Source organism: Neophocaena asiaeorientalis, unplaced genomic scaffold, assembly GCF_003031525.2.
Source record: "Neophocaena asiaeorientalis asiaeorientalis breed wild unplaced genomic scaffold, Neophocaena_asiaeorientalis_V1.1 scaffold603, whole genome shotgun sequence".
NCBI classification, from domain to species: Eukaryota; Metazoa; Chordata; class Mammalia; order Artiodactyla; family Phocoenidae; genus Neophocaena; species Neophocaena asiaeorientalis.
The window spans coordinates 3,187,647-3,201,557 of record NW_020175662.1 but is presented as its reverse complement, the minus strand read 5'-3'; the positions used below and the strand labels follow the sequence as shown (position 1 = coordinate 3,201,557).

The window sequence follows — 13,911 nt, the reverse complement described above, 5'->3', positions numbered from 1 at the left end:
AATGCTAATGTACATAACTATCTGTAATAGTCTAAGGTGACTGGATAAATTTTATCACTGAAGTTGATAATTTTACCTTTACTCTTCAGTTTCTAAAAACTTATGAAATATTTGAAAAGGCAGTTAACATAGTTCATTCATAATTCCAATAATTAATGTCAACAATTCAAACACTAGGATGTCTTTCTGAGTATAATAATGTGTTAAAAATCATTGTAGATTAGTGAGTCATGAGTTTTCTTATTGAGGATTTGTACATATCAGTTCTCTTTAATTAACTGTTTGGTGGTTTTAAACTTTAATTGCCCTTTCAAAAAAAAAAGGTTAAAATCAATCTTGACAGGTGTGTACAATTCAAGTTGGTAGTATGTTGTGTTGATAAAACATAGACATAAACACGATTCTAATAATGGACAAAACTTCTGTTCTATTTACTCAAGGAGAGCATAGTTAACCAAGTAAAAGTACAATGTATCATTAGTCTGAAATAAATTATTTGACATTAAAACTAAAATAACCATCTTTTACCCCATAATGTCATGGTCCTAAATAGCTAGACTAACAATTTCAATCCTGGTTCTGCCACTTAATTACCTACCATAGGACTTGGAAAAATTACTTGGCCTCCCTGAGCCTCAGTTTCTTCATTTGAAAAAAGGAGACAAATCCCATCTACTCATAGGGTTATTGTGCATATAAAATGAATTAATATAAAGAAGGCACTTAGAGCAATACCTGAAACACAGTAGCAAGAAACTCAATAAATGTTAGCAAAGTATCTTGGAAATTTGCTGATTTTTTTTTTTTTTTGCGGTACACGGGCCTCTCACTGTTGCGGCCTCTCCCGTTGCGGAGCTCTGGACACGCAGACTCAGCGGCCATGGCTCACGGGCCCAGCCGCTCCGCGGCATGTGGGATCCTCCCGGACCGGGGCACGAACCCGTGTCCCCTGCATCGGCAGGCGGACTCAACCACTGCGCCACCAGGGAAGCCCCTGATTTGTTTTTTTAACTTCTTATTTTGCCGTAATTTCAGATTTATAGAAAAGTGGCAAGAAGAGCCCAACTCTGTCTACCCTTTACCCAGGTTCCCCAGATGTTAGTATTTTACCACATTCGCTTTATGCTTGACTCAGTGAGTATGCATGTATTGTTTTGTTTTGTTTTTTAACCATTTAAGAGTAAGCTGCAGTCATAGTATCCTTTTACCCTTAAATGCTTCAAGATATGTTCCTTAAAAACATTTTCTTGTATATCCACAGTGGAGGTCTCAAAGAAATTATCAGTGATACAACACTGTTACCTAACCTTCAGACTTGATTCAGTTTTTCCAATTTTCTCAGATAGTGTGCTTACAGTAGAAGAAAATCCTAGATCATGTCTTTTATTCTGTTGTGTATTCCTCTTTAATCTGAAACTGTTCCTCATGATGTTTTTTTTGTTTTTTGTCAAGACCTTGATATTTTTTGATACATACAGGCCAGTTATTTTGTAGTGTCCTTCAGTTTGAGTTTGTCTTTCGTCTTGCTTAAATTCAGGTAATGCATTTTTGGCAGGAATGCCGTAGAAATGATGCTGTATTCTTTTTATTGCAATAGCTAAGGAAGCATATGACGTTTGTTTGTCCCATTACTGGGCTGTTAACTTTGATCACGTGGTTAAGATTGTGTCTGTCCAGTTTGCCACTGTAAAGTTACCATTTCTCCCTTTGTAATTAATCTATTTACAGGATGATACCTTTAGACTATGTACATATTTCTGTTACTGCAAACCTCTTACCCACTATTTTGGTATCCCTTGATTATTATGACAGTTGCCAAATGGTGATTTTAATTCCATCATTTCTTCTACAGTTATTAGTTGACTTTCCATGGACTTTCTCTTCTCACCCAATTTTTGTATCACTATAGATTCATAGATTCTTATTTATTCATTGGGTTACAGTCTATTACTATAATTTTCTTGATGATCAAGTTATCCCCAGTTTGGCCATGAGAGCCCTGTAAGCTGGCTCCTATGTCCTTTTGTCATGTCTCCGTTTGAGCACTTCCTTTCTTTTAAGTAGAGGAAGGAATCTTGTATCTTATGCTGACTGTCCAGAGTCATATTGAGAGCTGAAACTTAGTTCCTTTAAAATGTTACTAATACATGAAGATTAATTCATTCTCTCATTTGCTAAGTTTCCTTTCTGTGCTTGGGGCTAGATGCTTCCAATCTAAGTGAAGTTTAACTCCAGTTCATATTTCAAAAACAATGTAAAAATAATTGTTACAGACAATTAAATGCTATCAATATGCAGAGATGGGCTAGAAACCAGGGAATTGAAGAGAAAATTGAGAAAAGAGCAGAGTTTTAATAAAGGAGCAGCGAGGATATTCAGTTCAGCACTACAGCATGAGCAAAGGTGCAGAGCTAAGAATAGTCCTGTCTTAGGGAATTTTGAGGAGCTTGACTAGTTGGTGGGAGATCATGTTGGTAATTAGTGGCTAGGGGTGTCTGGTTTATTGGGAGCCTGGATTCCAGGCTAACTCATTTCTTATTTATCCTATAGGGATGGAGAGAATTCACAAAGAGTATGTTTCAGAAAGTTTACTCCGATGTTATATTGCAGAAGCGTTGGAAAAACATAAGACAAGTTAGGCAACTATTAAAATAATTGAGTCTAAGGCAATAGGAATACAAATCGAAAGGAATCTGGGAAGGAATTTGGAAGGAAGAAATAACTTTAGGGTCCTGAATCAGGATAACTGGGAGAATGGGGTACTCTGCAAGAAATAGGAAACTGATGAATTTTATAAGGGAAAGAAAACAGAAAAATTGTAAAGAGAAACTCAAAGAAAAACAGGTTTGGTGATACTGAAATTTTTTAGCTTTTTTTTTTTTCTATTAAGATTGATTAAAAGCCATGCAATTACCCCATAAATTTTATACAAAGCAATACAGCTAAAAAGTAATGCCCTGGGACCATATAATATCATAATTATTAGACATAGAGATGCTTGCTGAGTAATGCTTGTAAGCAATAGATATTCAGTAATAGCTTTAATTTTCATAGCTTTAGATTTATAGTGAAATAGGAAGTTGTTTTGGTTTGATATGCCACATTACCAGTCTGAAATCTTATCTCTGAATTGAGATCCAGTTTCCTTGACTGATTTGAAATATGGGGCTCTTGTTGGCATTTGGGGGCGAAGAATTTGTTTCCAAGTGTAGCATTTGATTCTTCTGGGTTTCTAAAATTCACATTCCCATCCTTCTCTTTAAAAGATATATCATTTTTAACTTTGACTTTGTGTAAAGAAGAAATCATCAGAAACTAAGAATCTAGCTTACAAGATCTTAAAAGCACCAAATATTGTGACCAAGACATATTTTGCCAAATGTTGGGAGATAAATGTAGGAAGTACCTAGATCCAAACATTCCACAATAAGTGAATGTTCCTGAACAGATATTCTGCCGTTTCATTAATTTTTACAATTAAACGCATTTCAGTCTTAACCAGTCGTTATCATTCTTCTTCTTAGATATAGCAAGAAAAATGACACAGGTTTGTTATCTCTCTAGCTACTGTCTCTTCAGGCTTTCTGAACTGGCTTGAATCCTAAAGGTTACATCTGAGAACTAAACCTCATCCAATCCATAGGATACCAAGCAGGTTTGTTCATTTGTTTGTTAATAGGTTAATATATGGACTTCATAATTAAAATCTGTTGAAAGGAATTATTACATGAAGTAATGTATTAACCATCTAATGTGTTGGGATAGTGCTGGGCGACTGTCATAATTGCTGCTGCTACAGTTCACAAAAAGGAAAGTAAAGTCGGTTCTTTTGGTTGGGAAAGAAGATTTCATGTTATCTGTATTTGCAGGCTTTCTGGCTCATATGCTGGAGGAATCCTTGCTGCGGGGGTGTTTTCATTTTCTCGTCTAACATGGCAGTGGTCCATTGCAGCAGAGGTTTTTAGCTTAAACAATCTGTTTGTGGGGCTGCTTATGGCTCTTACTGTACATTTTGAGGAGGCAACAACTGCACAAGAAAGATCAAAGGTAACCTATTTTGATCAAAGTGAAATCACTTTTTGTTTTAATTTTTTGACAGATGCTCTATTTCTTTTTAACTTTGGTTTAGATATTGTTTATCTATTCTGATTACTGTCAAGGTAATCTAGGCATGTTGAGAGAGAAAATATTCTCAATTCTTTTACTATGAACGATGAGAGCCTTTATAAAACATGGAATTTTTTTTTTTCTTTCACAGTTCAGAAGGTTTTTGAAGAATGAGGGTATTCTGAAATCCCTTTTGAGTCCTATGAGAAAGATAGACTTGTTGGTTAATCCACCATCGTGTGTGTGTGTGTGTGTGTGTGTGTGTGTGTGTGTGTGTGTGTGATCTTAAGATGCCAAGTCCTAGGTTGACTACCTTAAATTATTTACCATTATGGCACATTGACTTATTCTCTAATTGCAAAAAAGATCAAATTTGCACTTTTTTTTTTTTTAACTAAAAGGAGAGGATCAACTGTAAAATGAAGTAGTCCCAAAGAGATTACAGTGACTTCTAAGGCCAACACTATCATCAAAATAATTTGAAATGTGGAGGAACCCTGTCTTCTAAGGGCTTACCGTCTATACATTGAAGAGTGCCAGATCATCTTAGTATATGCACAGCCTGTGTCATTAAAGATTATAGAAACAAAAGAATATAAAAGTTTATCTGAGGCTTCCATAAACAAACCTGTGGTGCTGTTAGAGTTTATTTATTTATTTATTTTGTGGTACGCGGGCCTCTCACTGTCGTGGCCTCTCCCGTTGCGGACCACAGGCTCCGGACGCGCAGGCTCAGCAGCCACGGCTCACGGGCCCAGCCGCTCCGCGGCATGTGGGATCTTCCCGGACCGGGGCACGAACCCGTGTCCCCTGCATCGGCAGGCGGACTCTCAACCACTGTGCCACCAGGGAAGCCCTTAGAGTTTATTTTTTATTTAAAATAAACTTTTTTCTGATTATGAAAATAACACATGTTCAAAAATAGCAGAAAGACCACCCATAGAGAACCAGGTTTCTAAATAAAAGTGTTATATTCAGTTTATTTAATTCAATAGGAGAAAAAGTCAAACAGAATTGTTGAACTTCAGTTCTAGATTTCACTTGAATGAGAATTACACAATATCCTGTTACTGTTAGGACATGTCATCATATAGGACTTTGTAAAACTTAGTTTGAAGACAGTAATTTAAGGTCACACTCTGCAATGATTTGATGAGAATGAAAAATAATAATAAAAAATAATGGTGATAAATATTAGTGCATGTTAAAGCATGACTGTTTGCATCTAAGATGTTGATTTTAACCAGACTTATCGTACAAATGCTTAGCTTTAATATAAAGAATAGCTTTTTACTATTGTGCTGTTTTTGGTGAATTTTTAACTTGGATTTTTTTCTTTTATTTATTTTCAGATATCTAAAATTGGTGCTTTCTGCTGTGGCCTTAGCTTATGTAATCAGCACACAGTAGTAGTCTATGTTTTGTGCATAATACCATGGATTCTCTTTCGACTTTTAAAAGAGAAGGTAAGTTTTTCTGTTTTTTTTTTTTTTTTTTGCGGTATGTGGGCCTCTCACTGCTGTGGCCTCTCCCATTGCGGAGCACAGGCTCCAGACGCGCAGGCTCAGCGGCCATGGCTCACGGGCCCAGCTGCTCCACGGCATTTGGGATCTTCCCGGACCGGGGCACAAACCCGTGTCCCCTGCATCGGCAGGTGGACTCTCAACCACTGCCCCACCAGGGAAGCCCCGAAGGTAAGTTTTTGAGTAAAAACGAAAATTCATAATATTTTATTTATGCTCACTATGACATTTATGGAATCAGAAAACACGGGCTTGCTTTATTTATTTCATATAAAGCTTGATAGGAATATCATTGAATCTATAGATGGCGTTGGGTAGTATGAACATTTTAACAATATTAATTATTTTAATCCATGAACATGATATATCTTTTCATTTGTGTCTTCTTCAGTTTCTTTCATCAACGTCTTATAGTTTTCAGTACACAGATATTTCACCTCCTTGGTTACATTTATTCCTAAGCATTTTATCTTTTTGATGTTATTGTAAATGAGATAGTTTTTTTTTCCCAGATAGTTCATTGTTATTATATAGAAACACAACTAATTTTTGTGTGTTGATTTTGTATCCTGCAACTTTCCTGAATTTGTTTATTAGTTCTAACAGCTTTTTGATGGAATCTTTAGGATTTTCTATATAAGATCATGTCATTGGCAAACAGAGACAATTTTATTTCTTCTTCTTTTTTTTTTTTTCTTTTGGCCCTGCTGAGCTGCATGTGGGATCTTAGTTCTCCCACCAGGGATCGAACCTCTGCCACCTGCAGTGGAAGCGTGGATTCCTAACCGCTGGACTGCCAGGGAATTCCCACTTCTTCCTTTCTAATTTGGATTCCTTTTATTTCTTTTTCTTGCCTGATTACTCTGAGTAGGACTTCAGTACTATGTTGAACATGAGTGGTGAGACTGGTGAGTGGGTACCCTTGTCTTGTCTTGTTCCTGATCTTAAAGGAGAAGCTTTCAATCTGTCACCACTGAGTACGATGTTAGCTGTGGGCTTGTCATATATGGATTTTATTACATTAATGTATGACCCACATCCATTAAATCAGAATTATTTTAGATTGGGATCAGCCACTGGCTCGGCTCTGCAGATGTGCAGAACTGCTGGCTAAGATCTCTGCTCTGGCACTGCTGCAAGCAGGAACGTGGTCTGCCAAGATGGGAGACTGGTTGCTGTAAGCCTTGCTCCCCTTCTCCGTCTCTATCTGATCCCCAGTGGTTGAGCCCTGAAGATCCCCCCAGTGGTCCCTGCGAGGTGAGAACTGAGTGAGCCTCCTGGGAAGCATCCTGCAATGCTGGAGGAGCGGGATATCCACCTTGGGCTCTCTTTTCCCACTGGAAAAACTGTAGTCCTAGGGGAGTCCTCTTGGTGCAGTGCTGTGCTGGCCTAGGGGAGGGGTGATGTGGTCAGAGTGCCCCCTGACACTTCGAAAGTGGTCCTTCTCAGTCTCTGTGGTCCAGGAATATGCTTTAGCCTCAACCCCAGTTTCTGGGATTTTCACAGTGGTGCCATGTCTATGGATGGTTGCTGATGGTGTTTTGTGAGAAGGACTGAAGTTGGGAATGATTTATGTTGCCATCTTGATGCTGTCACTCTTAGCCAGTCTTCTGATATCACGGGAGGTGCATTTAGATATCAGAGAGGTACATTCTCTGGCATGAACTTAAAAAGCAAATCTTTTGTGTTAGTTCTTTGAAGGGAGAGCCGTATTCTTATATAAAACATGCAAGACTCATGGTTGACAAGTTAGGAGCCTGGTCTGAGAGCCTGTTTACTCTACTTAGATCAGCTACTGCTGAATGATGAAATTTGGGAAAGTATGACTCTTCAAAGGACCTTTTATTTTCATTATTTAAAGAGCAGAGGCTAGAAAATAAGATCTACCAGTGAAGTGACAGGGAGTTGGATCTCACTGGTCAGATGACCTAAGGCAGCGCTGGAAGTCCTGAGTCAGTTGGTTGCGACCCTGACAGCTCACTTAAATTATCTGGGAAGCTTTAAGAAAGTAAGTAAGAGAGAGTGTGCGTGTGTGTGTGTGTGTGTGTGTGTGTGTGTGTGATCCCACCACCCTAAACTAATTCTGATTTAATTGATTTGGGGTAAAGCCCAGATATTAATATTTTTTAAAAGTTCCCCAGGTGATTCCAGTATACGTGCAGCTGGGACTCAGAACCTCTCTCCTGTACTCTCTGAAATAGATCTCATGTGATTGTTTCCCTGTTTATTTCCCATACAAAAGGAAAATTCTGCAACAACTGCACCTTGCCATTCTAAACTGAACCTTATAATATGCAGAAACTACCAAAATCTAAACATTTACTTTCTTTAAAGGTACTCTTAAGAATAGCAAAGCCATATTTTTCAATTAGTTATTTCTTACACTTTTTTCATCCCATCATTTTTATGAATCTCATTACCACTTTAGAAATGTCAAGCAAAATTAGTACTATAATAAAAGCACTCCATTTTCAATTAAGAATGTTTATTTGAAAATGCTGATGTAAGTCAACTGCTTTTCTACTTCTGGTGAATGCAAACTTTGGTACTTATATTCACTGTCACCTATGAATTTTCCATTTTGTAAAGGAAAGATGGGCAATTTCTAATCACAATATTTGTAAGAGACCCTTTTCCCAGTTACTAAAGCAACCACTATTTGAATCTTTCTAGTATACCAGGATTCTTCTGGACTTAATCTTTATAAAAATTTGGCAGTGTTGTCCTTTGTTTTAGAAATGTGAAGATGAGAAATATATTCTCCTTGAGGCAAGACTGTTGCATACAACAAGTTTCCTTCCTTCCTATGTAAATTGAGAAAAAAGAACATTTGGATGAACTGGGATGTTACTTAAAAACTAGCTTCATTTGTGCCAAGTATTTTCATTAAATGTCCCAAACACTTGTAGAAAGAACATATTGTCAGTGTACAGTCATAATAAAGTATATAATTGAAGTCTGCTTCTGATGATGGGAATGAAGTGAATCAGTATTAGAACAATATTTTGGGCATTTTCAAAAACTGCCAGACACCGTAATCACTTCCAAGTGGGTTATCTCAGCTGTGCAATGCTGCATGTCATGACATGGTTTTAAATGTAAAAGATGCAATAGACATGATACTCATGAGTCTTTGCTAATATTATTTGCTTCACTCAGATTTCACCTGCCATGCAAAGGAATTCAGACTGATGCAATTTTCTAGTAATCCACAGTAATCAGAAAGTTTAACATCGTATTCTGTGGTGACTTAATATAAATTGAGAGATCAGCTCTGAGTAAACATATTTGATGTTTTCCTTGATGTGTTCTTGAAGTTCCAGGATGAATCTGACTAAAATAAACATTATTATACATGTGACACCATGTGCTCTGATGCAGGAACTGTCCCTGGGCTCTTTGTTGAAGTTGGGTCTGTACCTCTCTGCTGGTTTGCTGCCCTATGTCTACCTTCCTATCTCATCCTACCTCCATCAAGCCCGTTGGACCTGGGGAGACCAGACAACATTGCTAGGATTTTTGACACATTTTCTCAGGGAAGAATATGGAACATTCAGTCTGGTAAATTTATATTTCAAGCCCTTTTAAGGAAATAAGTGGCAAAATTTCAGTGTTCTGCCTGGACCTTGAGTGGAAAAAAAAAAAATCAGTGTTTTTGTGTCAATGACAGTACCTGGAATTTTCATTTGTTATTTGTATAGCAGACTTGCCCCTTGGAATGTAGCCTTTCACATATGTTAGAAAAAAAAATGGATCACTTAATCCGACATCATCCTGTTGTATACCCTGAATGTGTTTTTCAGGATAACAAGCAGTAAAAAGATTGCTGCCCGCAGTTGAAGCATTTCAGTCTTGTTAGCATTCGGTATCACTTTGGGCTCTTGGTCTGTGATTAAAAATATTTGGAAATGATTAAAGGGAAAAAAATCTCAAAAATTTTAATATACCTTAATGAGTATATTTGTTTCTTTTTTTAAAACATATTTGATGAACAGTGTTCATGTTAGTATTCAGTGGGGGATCTAAATATGTAAATGCTTCATAAAATATGATCTCACTTAATGGAAACTGTATGTTCTAAAGAATTTCAAAAGGCCTTTCTTTCCCTAAGACATAAATTAGGGGAAAACACTAAATGTGGCTGTAGGTAATGGCTATCTGAAAAGTGAAAGGATAAATAGATGGGTTTTTATTTTAAGAAAGACAGTTGTGTCTGATTTTTCTTTCATGGTTTGCACTTTCTGTGTCTTAAGAAGGCAAATCTCAGAAGACTACAATATTATATGATACCATTTATACAAAATTCTAAGCCATGCAAAAACTAAACAGTCTATTGCTGAAGGATACATAAAAAGTAGTAAAACTATATAGTAAAACTGTATATATATATATACAGTTACCACTGGGGGACAAGAAAGCCCCTTTGAGAGCTTTGTGAGATACCTTATGGTATTCGTGCAGTTCTGTTTCTTCAGTGAGTGGTGAGTCTATAGATTTTTAAAAACTCTTTATTCCCTAAATATATATTATATATGTTTTTTTTATGTAGGAGGTATTTCATAATAAAGTCATTTAATAAAAGGATAATTATTATTTTTTGACTTAGAAAGTTTGGTACTTTAAATTTATACTCTGGTTTACTTACATTGGTTATTCCATTGAAATATTGCTTGAGGGCCATTCCAGATTTGAAATGTGTATAATTCACACATAATTGTGAAATTACAGGCAGGCGATAATGAGCTTTAACCAAAGTGCCCAAAAAAAGAGCTTAAAGAGACTTTGTAATGAAAGTGTAAAATCTGTTAGTTCATTAATGTGTTAATCATTCCCGCTGGAAGAGTTTAACTGATTTTTAGCCAATTATTGTCTCTGAAATTATTCCTAAGGGATATCTGTGTTTAGTTTTCACTGACTTCTCCTAAAAAATCCAATAAGGCTCTGAAGTAAACACTTTGAATGAAGAGACAAGTTGCATTGTATATTTAAACGTGTATCTTTTAAATCAGGGTAATTAAAACACAATAGTCTACCAAAGCTTCAGTTTAATGCTTATGCAAATAAACTTTTTTATGTTTAGGCCAAATCTGAAATAGGATCCAGTATGTCTGAAATATTGCTGTGAGTATGAAATATCTTAAACTATTTTTAAATGAATTCTTTATTAGTTCCTTTAAACGATTTTAGGGATTTCTGAGTTTATCTCTTTGTGAAGCAGTACGTCTGAGATGTAGTTTTCACCTCTGTGGTTAACAGTTTTTGTGTATAATGACAAATATTCCAGCATTTCCTTCAATAAGATAAAGCTTAAAATGAGTAATAAATAAAACAGTAAATAAGACTATTAGGAGACTAAATAGAATATATAAAATGAAAATGTTTCAACTTTCAGTTGTATACAAAATTACCCAATGTATTGTTGCTTTAGAAATAACTTTTTCTTTGTTTATATCTTCTTTCTTTTGGAGACATTTTAGAACATTGTATTTAACACAATTTGAACAATTATTTTCTTGTTATTTTGGTTTGAGCTATATTCATTTAATTCTTCAAACATTAATTTATTTAATGTTTTTTAAGACTTCCTTCAAGCTGTCTGTAAGCTCTATTTTTGACTTGCGTATGTTTAAACATCCAGCCTTATTAGAACCAGCTTAAGCAAATATATTTTCATCTATATTATCTATTAGAGTTCTTTGAAAAATGGGTTAATATTTGCTTTAAAACCTATACAAAGCTGGGATGAAGTGAGAGAGTAACACTGACATATATACACTACCAAATGTAAAATAGATAGCTAGTGGGAAGCAGCTGCATAGCACAGGGAGATCAGCTCCGTGCTTTGTGACCACCTAGAGGGGTGGGATAGGGAGGGTGGGAGGGAGATGCAAGAGGGAGGGGACATGGGGATATATGTATATGTATAGCTGATTCACTTTGTTATAAAGCAGAAACTAGCACACCATTGTAAAGCAATTATACTCCAGTAAAGATGTTAAAAAAAAAAACTATACAGATTAAGGCAACTTGAAAAATATACATACCAGTTCTGTAATATTCTTACAATATTTTCAATATAAAATTAGGGATGAATAGGTTTCTCTAACACTAAAGTGATCTCCTAAACTATTAATATGGAATTCACAGGACTACTTGAAAACTATTTTTAAAATATGGGGGAAATATTTCAAATCTGTATGTGAGGTAGTTCACAGGTTCTCACAATTTCTGTCTTGTTCATTAGCTAGCTTGTTTGCTTCCTTCCATACTTCCTTCTTTTCTTTTTAAATTACTTTCTTTTTACTCCAATAAATGATACATAATTATTACAGAAAATTTAGCAAATACAGGCAAGCAAACCAAGAAATTAAAATTACTATAATTCCAACATGCAGAGATAACCACTGTTCTCAATCCATTAACATTTTTGTCTATATCCTTCCAATATTTTTAATATTTTTGCTTGTTTTTGAAAATGTAATCATAATGTATACTCTGTTTTGTTAGCCTGCTGTTTTTCATTTAATACTATATCTTGAAAATATTTCCCTGCCACCAGTTATTCTTATATAACCTTTTGAGGTTCTTACAATTGACTTTAAATATTTCTTTTTATGTCTGACAGAGACTTTTGTGGCTCCTTTTTCTTTTCTGTTGGGAAGAAGGTAGTAAGAAGCTCAGTTCCCCTTTTAAAGATAAAGACAACTTTATCAGTGTCTCTGGGCTTCTCCTTTGTTCTGCTTTTCTCCATGCCAAGACTCCCTGCCGGCTCTTTTCTACCTACCTTCCGAAGTTGTCACATTCAGGATCACTAGTATATTTTGTCTTAACAATCCCACATGAACTCCAGAGAAGCCTCAAGACTAATCCTAGACCATACATCTAACTTTCATTAGTAGCACATAAAAGTCATTTATTGGGGAACTTAAAGGCCTCCTTTACATTGAAATAATAGCAGTTAGGTCATATACTTAGAAAAAAAGACAAGAGCGATGACCACTCACACCGACACTGTTTGCTCAAACGAAATCGTAATACGGTATGGGGGCATAATCCTAGCACTCTCTGAATGAGTGAGAGAATTTCTAGTCTTTGTTTCAGGTGGACAAGAATATTGAGAAAGGCAACTCATAATTAACTTACTAGAAAATCCTTCAACATGATGGAACCTAATCATCTTCTCTTTTCCAGTCAAGCAAATTACGTTCTTTCTCCATGCATATCTTTAAATTGCAATCCTGTTGAATTGCATTCTGGAAATTATTGAATCTAACCCTAGGCAGTGACCATGTTTTAGAGCTTACATTTAAGCAACAGATCTCCAAGAATAAATTTTGAGACTGACTTCATTCCTTTTGAAGAATGGTTTGAAATGGGCCTCATGCTGGAATCAATTTTTCAAGTGTATTTGAAAATGAGGAAGGATATCTTCTCATAGTAGATAAGTTTCCATTAGTAAAATACACACTGTGTGGTTTCCATAATTATGGCATCACATTTTCTCCAGTAAAATTGCCAGTAGGGAGAAAGTTCTTTGAGATAGTGTATAGAGTCATTTCTTTTTTAAAAATTGGAGACTGCTAGAGCTATTTGAGAACTCAGATAACACTTAGAAAATGCTTATTAGTTAATGAAATAATTTAGATTAATTGTAGGGGAAAAATACATTTCTTGGAGATTGCTTAAACATGTTTTGAACCAAATAGTATAGAAAACAAGGAAGCCTTTTACGGAAGAAGATAACCTAGAAAACGATGGTTAGAGATCACTTCTCTTTCCTTTTTTCTTCATGATTGGATCTCCAGAAAATTATTTGAATTGTTTTATTTTCAGTTTCATATGACTTCTTATCAAACTAATCTAGGATACAAATTGGTTTATAATATCAGTATAGTATACCAATATCAAAAATACCGAATAATTATTTGTTCTTATCTCAGGTCACATTGTGTAAGTTGTTAACCAGATGTTACAACTGGAAAATATCTTAGACTGTTTAACTCTTTCTTGTGGTACTTTTTCTTCCCAATTTAAAAGAATACAAAATTTTAAAATCTGACTCAAAGCCTTAAAATTATTCATTGCATAATCAGATATGGTCTATAAAGAATGCTTTATTTGGAACTCACAAATTTGGTTTTTGCCAACAATAAATTAGATTGTCTTTTACAGTTCTCAGGTGACAAATATGAGGACCCAACTCTCATTCAACATTCAAGCCCTTGCAGTTTGGGCAAATATATGTTTAGTAAGAAAGTGAGTAAAGTAATTCCTTTTTCCA

At 35.5% G+C, this 13,911-nt stretch overlaps 1 protein-coding gene across 3 annotated transcripts in view; it reads left to right on the top strand.

Annotated features, from left to right (window-relative positions):
• TMEM260 (transmembrane protein 260) overlaps positions 1-13,911 on the top strand; it is a 59,785-nt gene that overhangs the window by 22,173 nt on the left and 23,701 nt on the right. For all 3 annotated transcript variants that reach the window (XM_024731461.1, XM_024731463.1, XM_024731462.1), the window contains exons 4-8: positions 3,870-4,047; positions 5,460-5,573; positions 9,012-9,191; positions 10,711-10,751; positions 13,803-13,886. In XM_024731461.1, the coding sequence (XP_024587229.1) occupies positions 3,870-4,047; positions 5,460-5,573; positions 9,012-9,191; positions 10,711-10,751; positions 13,803-13,886 (597 nt within the window). The remainder of the gene's footprint in view (positions 1-3,869; positions 4,048-5,459; positions 5,574-9,011; positions 9,192-10,710; positions 10,752-13,802; positions 13,887-13,911) is intronic.